The 9,399-nt window shown below is 56.1% G+C and overlaps 1 protein-coding gene across 5 annotated transcripts in view; it reads right to left on the bottom strand.

The window, feature by feature from the left end:
* Positions 1-9,399, bottom strand: part of Fyco1 (FYVE and coiled-coil domain containing 1) — a 60,492-nt gene that overhangs the window by 19,470 nt on the left and 31,623 nt on the right. For all 5 annotated transcript variants that reach the window (XR_002817985.1, XM_023700719.1, XM_023700718.1 and 2 more), the window contains exons 11-14: positions 7,849-8,016; positions 7,242-7,391; positions 6,484-6,695; positions 3,681-3,819 (exon numbers count right to left, since the gene is read on the bottom strand). Coding sequence is in view for 4 of the 5 variants with exons in the window: in XM_023700719.1 (XP_023556487.1) it covers positions 3,681-3,819; positions 6,484-6,695; positions 7,242-7,391; positions 7,849-8,016 (669 nt within the window). In the remaining variant the exon portion in view is untranslated. The remainder of the gene's footprint in view (positions 1-3,680; positions 3,820-6,483; positions 6,696-7,241; positions 7,392-7,848; positions 8,017-9,399) is intronic.

Below are 9,399 nucleotides of genomic sequence, written 5' to 3' on the forward strand. Positions count from 1 at the left end.
GGAAGAAAGAAAGAAAAAAAAGTGGCTAAGGTGCCCAGGCTGGACTTGAATTGTGACCCTCCCGCCTCCACTTCTCAGAACGCTGGGATTGCAGATGTGTGCCACAATGCTTCCTGCTGGCTTCTTAATACCCAACCTTTGTGCTCAAGGGGGGCAGGCATAAATTTCTCTAAAGCTTTTCTTCCTCTGTCCTCAAGAATACCCAAACCAAGGCACTGGGTATGATACTTGAGTCTCAGGCCCTCCGTGGCTGGACTGGGACTAGGCTGGAGCAGGTACACAGCAGACAGTGCTGTGAACGGCAGGCCCACACTAGACACCTGAGGCCAGAAGATTCCTCCTACTAGTGGGCCAGAGGTGGACATAAGGCGCCCTGATGGCTGTGACCACGGACTGCGGTATCAACCTGAACAGCAACGTCCAGCAGGCTGGTTTTGCACAGCCCTGGGCTCATCTGGATGACAGACTTGCTGAAGAGGAAGGCCTGCCTCAGCAGGGTGGCACTGCCCGACAAGCTTGTGGCCTGGGTGGAATAAAGAAGGCAAGAGGAGGAAGGCTCGCTTTTGTTCCTTTGGAGGGGCTCGGGCCTCTCCCTCGCCTGTAGACGTCGCCTTCAGGCTCCCAGCACAGACTCCAAGGCTTCCCCACGCAGGCTGCCAGAGGGCTCTGTGCGACCTCCGACGGGATCTCTGCTCTCCAGCGCACGACAGCCCCTTTCGCAGGCAGCCGCTCTTGCCTACCTTGTAAACACTGTTCATAACAGGAATAAATATTACACCAAAGCGTTCCTCCCCAGTGAACGCTCCTCTGTCAGCGCGGCTCCGACCTCAACCCCAGGCACTCCCAAGAACGGTCTCAGGCATGGGCGGCCAGGTGTGGCCTCTGGAGCAGTCCAGCGCTCACGCTCTGACTGTGGCGGGGAGGAGTGGCAGTGTGGCTGCAAATGGATCTGAGCCAGTCAGAGCTGGCTGAGAACGCCGGCCACACACATTCGAAACACAGCTTAAGAGTCTAACAAATTGAAACAGCCTTTCTATAGCAGATTCGTTAGTGGCTTTTGTCATTCAAAAACAGAATTACCCAACACCTGCTTCACAATACATGCTCGAGTGCACATACACAGGCGTGCGCATGCGCGCGCACACACACACACACACACACACTCACACCTTAAACAACACATGAACTTCATGACTTCACGACACCTTTTATGTTCAGAGCATGAGAATAAGGGGTGTCCTGTGCGTGTGTGCAGTGCACCACGGGCTACAATCTCGGCCCTCTCTGTGGTCTCCACCTCCTCCCCACAGCACTGGGTGCACTTGTCCGAGTTTTAGTGTGTCACTGGACGATGTGGCCTTACATCCGACCTTCCCATTCTGACGGTCATGCAGCTGGCTTAAGACACTCATAGGGCTCACATAAGTCACCCACCAAGATACAGACAGATGACAACAGCTGGGCACAATACACAGTGAGGCCGGCCACAGCTGGGTCGGTGGGAGGCCTGCACAGCGGGCAGACCTCAGGCCACCTGCCTCCCTTCTTTTGGGTAAAATGTGGACCATAGTAGCACCTACTCTCAGGGCCGCTGTGCCAGGCTCTTAGAGAAGAGCACTGCAGACCCTGTCTCTTGGGGTCAGACCCTGCCAGGTTCACGCAGCAGGGTACAGCCACACTCCCCTCGATAGCCTCCTCTGCCCTCGCTGGGCGTAGCAGTTGGCAGACTGAGGAGTGCCCGCTGGCCCAGCTCTTGGCTGAGGGCAGAGCTTGTGGCTTTCTAACCTTAGCTGCGATCGTCACAGCCTACTCTTGATCTGTTTCAGTCTCCCACCCACGGCTCCTTGAGCGCCTGCCCACAGACACTGGGTCCCTACAATTGCTGGCAAGGAGGCTCTGTGGGCCCCAAGCCGGGACGAGTTCTGCCACGCTCAGAGCCACCCAGGCAACTGGAAAGGGCAACCAGGCAGGGTCACTATTCACAGGCAGGGACTTGCTAGCTGCCCCACCCCAGGTGACTCAGCCTCACCGGCAGCCTCTTCCCCTCCGGGACCCTGCAGGGTGGGTGTGCCAGTCTGCACGGTCAGGGCCCTCCCCAGAGAGGAAAGCTGCAGCTCTAGGTCCTCACCTGTGTATCCGCGCCAGAAGAGGAGGCCATGTCTGCTCCTCCTGGTCCTTGCGCTACCCCTGTCATGACAAAAGCTGCCCACCCTCTGGTCTGATGACAGTGGACCCCATGTTTGGAGGCACTGGGAGCCAGTGTCCGAGAGGGCAGAGGCCTCCATGTGTCTACAGCCTTCTGAAGGGACATCGTGGGACACAGGCGAGGGGCTATGCTCCTGTTTCAGGCCACCATTGTGCTGGGCACAGGCATAAGGGTTGCTGGGAGCCCTTCAAACCAGGAGTCCTGACACCCCGGCCATGGACCAGTGTCATGCTGCAGCCTGTTAGGGACCACACCGCATAGCAGGGTGTGATCAGTGCTTCCTTGTGCCACCATCCATGGCATCCAGGCCCGAGCTCAGCCTCTAGGGCCCAGTGTGCTTTGCTGCGGAAACTGCATGGGGCTAAAGCCAGGGACCGAGAGAGGGCAGGCAAGGCGCTCCGCCTGTGGGTTCCTGGCATAAATTTTTGACATGGCACTCTGTGCAGTTTATGTTTCTATGGACAGACCCTTGCTGGAAAATTTCTACCCCAGGCAAACAAGAGGACAGTGCTAGAGCAGCCCTGTGGCTGACGGCCTCCCTGCCAGCCCTGCTTGCTGGGTGGACAGGGCCCAGGGTTCTGCGGAGGTAGAGCACACTCACCTCCGTTTCTGCCGCTGTTAGTCTTTGGGGTGCTAGGGTTTGCTAGGGGGCTTCCTGGGAGCCAAAGTGCCACAGAGCACTCACACCTGCCCAAGCGGCTGCACTGGTCCCAGCTCCCTTTCTCCCAGCACTGCTGTCATCAAGCTTGACCCATGTTTCCTGAAGATGACTGGAACTTGCCACGCTGGGGCTCACACAAAGAGCCAGCCTGGCCACTAACCCCAGGCAGCCCCCAGCCCCTCCTGCCCAGTGTGCGCCCCAAGCCACAGCTCAGGGTTCTATCCTTAGCACTGAGCTACATCTCCTTTCAGCACCCAGCCACCTGGGCCCAGAGTAAGGTTCCTAAAGAGCAGCGTGGCCAAGGGCAGCATGGCGCCTGAACTGTGTCTCCCGCAAATCCACAGGTCCCCATATCGAGACCCTGACTGCATTTGCAGATCAATGAAGAGAATAAATTAATGAGGCCTTTAGGGTGGGCCTAATCCAACTTGCCCAGTGTCTTTATGAAGGAAGGTGAGGAGGTACAGGGCAGCACCAGCATATACACACAGCTGACCATATGACAGGCAGCAAGAGTGTGGCCAGCTCCAAGCCAGAGAAGTAGCGATTCAGCCACCACCCTGGCCTGGGCTTCTGGCCTGCAGGGCTGCAGGAAGGCACTTTGCTACAGAGTAAGCCACTAGTCCGTGGCATCTTGCTGTGGCCTGAGCTGACCACTGTGACCACACAAGCCTAGAGAGAGGCTGTGGTGTTAGAGATGCCATCCCTTCAGCAAGACAGCCAACCCTGCTCCCGGTGTCATGTTTTCCCGTCCTCTGATAGGAAAGCACAGAACCAGGTGCGCAGGGGAACAGAGAGGGCGCTCTGACTCACTGTTCGGCCATGCTCGGGTCCAGAGAGTCGGTTTCCGTGGGAGTTTCTGGCAAAGAGGAGCCGGATTCCTGGATCTGGCACAACTCCTCGTCCGTGATGATGTCAAACACAGCATCATCTGGCTGCCTGTAGTCAGCCCCTGGTGACAGGACAGGGCAGGAGGGAAGAGAGGGTGCATGGTCACCACGGGCAGGGAGGTCAGGCCGTGCTCCTGGGACAGCGCTAGTCATCACTCAGCAGAGATGTTCTGTCCCGAGAGCAAGGAATGACTGGGGGTCAGTGCAGAAAGGCGGGGGCAGTGCCTGAGCCTGACTTCACCACCAGAGAGACTTTGCAAGGCAGGCCTTGGAGAGGCTTCAGCCTCTTCACACTGTCTGGGCCACTTGCTATATGGAAAACTATCAGAACTTTAGCGTGAAAGAAACTAAGGGCACTAAGGCTAAGTGAAAAGACCTGCAAGGTTAAATGTCAATGGTTTTTCTTGCAGGACACAGGGAGAAAAAGATACAGGACACAGGGAGCAGAGCTTTTGCAAATGGAGACACGACTGAGAGATGGAGGCTGAAGAGGAGAAGGTGGGCAGAGCCGAGCTGTGTGAAGCCCACGAGGGGCAGGGTCATTACGTGCCCTCAGTGTGGACTAACACACGTAAAAATGATCTCACTGACAAATGTAAAAGAAAAAAGAAACAAAGGAGAAAACATACTTCCATTCCCGCAAACCCTTGTTGGGTGGAGCACAGGCAGCCCTCGCTCGGGCCTTTTTGAAGCAGGCCCTGCGTGGCCTGCGCTGCATCCCTCCGGGGCTCTGGCAGGAGATGGGACCTTACTCTGCTCAAGGAGCACAGTAGGCACGGGGCAGGTGAAGGCCACTGCACAGGGAGGCTCGACGGGTGCAGCCGTGCCAGTCACTGTCCACAAGTGCCTGCTAGCGTATGTTCTGGAAAACGCGAGGGCAAGTCTAAAGCAGGAAGAGTAGAGCAAGGAAGAGCTGGAGAAAAGGAAAGAAGAAAAGGTGCAAAGACAAAAATGAGCAGACAGGAAATGTCAGAAATCAAAACAAGGAACGGGTGTGGTGGCCTGAGCATGCTATCCCAGCGCTCTGGGAGGCTGAGGGCAGAAGTCCGCATGTTCGAGCCCGACCTGAGCAACTTAGGAAGACTTTGTCTCAGAATGTAAGTTTTCTTCCATTAAGGTTCAGTGCAAAGGACTTGGGTTCAGTCCCCGGCACTGCCAGCAAACAAACGAACAAAACAAATCAAAACAAAACACAAAACTGAGAGAAACAGAAGACATTAAGTACATGGAAGCTGTACCATATTCCTGGATTGGAATAGTCAGTTTTACTAAGACATCAATTTTCCCTAAGTTGAGCTATACAATTTTGATGCAATCCCAATCAATATTTCACCAGGACTGGGGGGTGGGGGAGAGTACACACTGACAAATTGACTATAAATTTCTGTAGAAACATAATGAAGGGGGGGCAGGCCAAATAGCTCAGTGAATTAAAGCGCCTATGATCAGGCACAGGGGCTGGGGGTTTGATCCCCGGGCCTGCCGTGCCAGCCCCGCCCTCAGGGCATGCTGAGATGGCAATTGAGACTGGGCGTGGTGGCACACACCTGTAACCCCAGCTCTTGGGAGGCTGTAAACAGGCGGATCACTAAGAGTCCAATCTAGTAGTGAGACCCTGAATACCCTGTAGCTCCTTTCCTAAAATACATAAAAAAAGAAATTGGGGCCGGGGAAATAGTTCAGCGGCTTAAGCTCCTGCCTGGCAAGTGCAAGGTCCTGAGTTCGATCCTTGGTACCACGGCAATAAATAAATAAATACATAAATAAATAAAATAAAATTGTTAATTAAAAAAAACATAACGAAGCCACAATAGTCAATATTTTGAGAAAGAACAAGATTGGAGCATTCACTCTATTTGATTTTACAATGCTTTATAGGACTTTGGCTATCATAAGAGGATGAAACAGGCAGGGAGCTAAAGGGAGCGGGACAGAGTCCAGAGAGACCCATGGATACAAGGTCCACTGATCTGTGGTGAAAGTTCCAAAACAGTTCTACAGAGGCGGACAGTCTGTCAGCCACTGGATAACTACACACAGAAAAAACCCAAACCAAAAACTTACCAAACCTCTATTCACACTTTGTATAATACATAAAAATTAACTCAAAATAGGCCATTAACCTAAAACTATAAAGCTGGCAGAAGACAAGCCTGACCATTTGATACTCGTGTTAAGCAATGCCAGTAGCACTAAAAGCCAAGAAAATATTTGTAAAGTGTGTACTGATGAAAGAAACTTGTGTCCAGGATACACAAAGCATTAAAAAACTCATTTTAAAAATGGGCAAAATATCTGAAGACGAACACTGTGCCAAGTACATGCCACCCATCCAGCAGGAAGATCTTTATACCAATCAGCGGCAGGATGTAACAGTGTCCTTGCGGATCCTCCGGGATACATGGAGACAGCATGTCCTCCTGGCCCCCGAGAGTGAGGACCTGGACAGCTGCACGCTGGCCCTGGGTTACCGTGGGAACGAGGAGGGATACAGGGGCTGACGCGGGGTGCCTTCCACTGGTGGCCTTTGTACACAAGCCTCAGGCCAAAGCACACCGAATCCTCTCAAGGAAGAAGCTATTTTCTGTTTGATCCCAGTGACCTCAGATGGGTGGGAATGTATTTCTAGCACCTCTCTGACAATGAAGTTTTGCAAAACGCTGCAGCCAGCTTGCTAGAGCTTGCTACCCGAGTGGTGGTGGGGGCACTGCAGGCAGGGCTCTGACCTTGGCTTCCTGTGGCCTGGGTCCCAGTGTGGGCCGGGGACAGCCTGGGGCTGGGGTCTCCTTGGCTGGTGGTCGAGTCAGAGCTGCTGGGGGAGCCTGGGCCTTCGCTAAACTTGCGGAAACAGGCACGGCAGCAGCGCTCCTTCCTGCCGCCGGGCTTGGTCAGCACGTAGTTATTGCAGCAGTAGTAGCAGAAGACGCGGCTGCACACCCTGGGGATGAGGCAGGGCGGGGCTGTGAGGCCAGTGCGCTGTGGCCTGCGATGTGCGGCAATGGCCTGTTACATAAGGCTCCAGAACAGCCACCATCGCAAGCTCAGGGGAAGACGACTCACTTCCACGAGAGGGACCCACTTCCCTGACACCAGCCTGGGTGTGCGCCACACCTGGGCTCAGGCTCTAGGCTCAGACCCAGACCTCCTGGGCAGTGCTGAGCACTCTGCATCTTCATCGCTCTCTCAAGGCCCTGGGGTGGGGAGGGTGAGGAGCATGCCCCAGGCCCGGGGGAGCCCAAGCATCAGCTCGCAGGGCTCTGCCCCCTGTAGGGCAGGCAACAGGAAGGACTTGCGGTCTCTGGGCAGGCGACAGCCCTGGAGACCAGCTAGCCCTGCCTGCACCGCTGTGCCCAGCTCTTTTCAGGGAGCCCCAAGCTCCTGCTAGGCCCCAGCGGACACACCCTTTGTGCCTGCGCCCCTAAGCCAGGAGGCGGCATGCATGCTTGGCCACCCAGCGTGGGGACAGCCCGAGGCACTGGCTGACCTGCAGTGGTGCCGCCGCACCATCCAGCTGAACTCGCGCTTGCAGTCGAGGCAGTGGGTGGCCTCCGTGTCCCCGAGCCACCGCTCCACAGTGCTGAGCTTCTGCTGGAACTCCAGGGCATCAGACTTCTGCCACAGTGCGTCCTTGTCCCTGGGGCAGAGCCACATTAGGAGGAGGCGGTGGCCCGAACAAGAGGAGCACCCAGCTTCACTTTCAAAGACTGATAACAAGTTAAGACGCTAGAAGAAGAAGCTGTGAATGGCTAACACTTCACTGATGTTTCCCATAGAAGCCCGATTTCCTTCTCCTCTCAAGAAGCAGGCTGACCTGGCATACTGGGCCGTGGCAGCGTTAGGGCTGCAGGTCCCGCAGGGGCCTCTTGTGCTGGGGGGGGGATGACGAGGAAGGGGAAGGTCCAGGAGGGAGGGGTGGGGGGGGAACCCTGGGAGCCGCGAGGAGCCCCAGTGGGAACAGTGAGGCCTGGCCTTGAGCAGGTGCCAGGGCCTGGGTAGACTGGGCGACACATGGCCCCACCAGAGGCTCATACAGAGGATGCGTCCTCTGCCTAGTGCGGAGGGGTTCTGGCCACCGCAGGGCTGGCACTCACCTGAGCAGCTCTATCAGCCGCTCCTCCAGGAACTTCTTAGTTCTGTTCAGGTCGTCCAGGTCTGCCAGCAGCTTCTGGTCGCTCTGCTCCCGCTCGCTGGCCTCCTGGCGGAGTCTGTTGCAGTACTCCTGGACTCTGGTGGTGGCGACCTCCAGCTCCTGCTGGGTCCTGAGAGGGTGGAGGTTTCTCTGTGAATTGCACCACTCAGCTGCCCTGGCGCCTGGCCCACCCTGGCTTCGACCATGAGAGTCCGGCCGCTCCCATCTTCTGCCCTTCAGAGCAGGGCCCTGGGCACTGCTTGCTCGTGGGTTATCATGGCCCCAAATGAGATCCTCGTCACTGCCCCAGACTCATGGAGATGCATTCTGGGAGGGCAGGGAGATGCCAGGTTGCCAGGAGCACCCCGAGTGAGCTGAGTTCTGCTCCCATGGTTCCTGGATGGGAACTGAGGCTGTAGGGGTCCCCAGCTAGTGTCTGGGAGGAGCAGGAAAAGTCAGGAAAAGAAGGGGGCACAGCTTCCTGGAAGTGGCTACGAAGGGGCACTCAGCTCCCTCCAGTCTCTGGGGCTCTGTATAGAGCAAGAGCTGACCCAAGCAGGTCTTCTGCAAGGTAGCCCCCAAGGCCCAGTGAATCCTGTGCTGGGCACTGTGGGTCTCAGAGTGTGGCTGAGGCAGGGTGCTTTCCTGCCCTCCCTCTTTCTGCCCGCAGCCATCCTGAAGCTAGGGGTCTTCCGAGGAAGCCATCACAGCCACAGCCCAGCAAGATACTGGCATGCGTGCTTGCCAGTGAGCAGGGGGCCCAGTGGGGTGGGAACTCACTGTCTAAGCGGTCAGTGAGTGAGGTGCTCACTGAGACACTGTCCCTGCAAACATGCACAAAATACTTTCAATAAAATCCAGCCCTCGGCAGAGGGCTTGTGCAACCCTGGGCAGCTAAGCTGAAGGCTCTGGTATCTTGCCGATAACCACTGCTATAGCATTTACTAAAAACACGGGCAACTCAAGGGGGTCTCTGTACAGATGTGTGTGTGTGGCTCAGCTCGACTGAGCCCAGCCTGGGCTTCCCTGGCAGGTGGTGGGAGAGGTGGGGAGGGGGTAAGAGGGACAGCCAAGCCCAGGACCATTGGGAGCGCCTGCCTCGCAGCACCCAGTGAAGCCAGCTCCAGGAGCCGCCCCCCCAACTGTGTTAATCAGGGCCTGCTGCACCAGCGTGGCAACGGTGGGCTTGGGCCCCGGGCTGAAGTAGGGCCTTAGGGTTTCTTGGGGATGGCCATGGGCCAAAGCACAGGTGAGAGGGTGACAACGTGAAGTGCCACACGGACAACACCAGGCAGCCACACAGGATGGGCAGAGCCTGGGCCTTGGTCCACTTACTCGCCCACTGATGGGCAGGGGTGCACAACAGCTTCCTCAAGGCCTGGGGGAGGATTAAATAGGTAACTAAAGGCTGAGCAACCTTAACTCAAAAATTTGAAATCCAAAGTCCTCCAAAGCAAGGCAATGATCCTGAGAATATTCACAAGATTCTTTAATCTAGGAGTTAATTGGAAAG

This window comes from Octodon degus, unplaced genomic scaffold (assembly GCF_000260255.1).
Source record: "Octodon degus isolate 3935 unplaced genomic scaffold, OctDeg1.0 scaffold00126, whole genome shotgun sequence".
NCBI lineage: Eukaryota > Metazoa > Chordata > Mammalia > Rodentia > Octodontidae > Octodon > Octodon degus.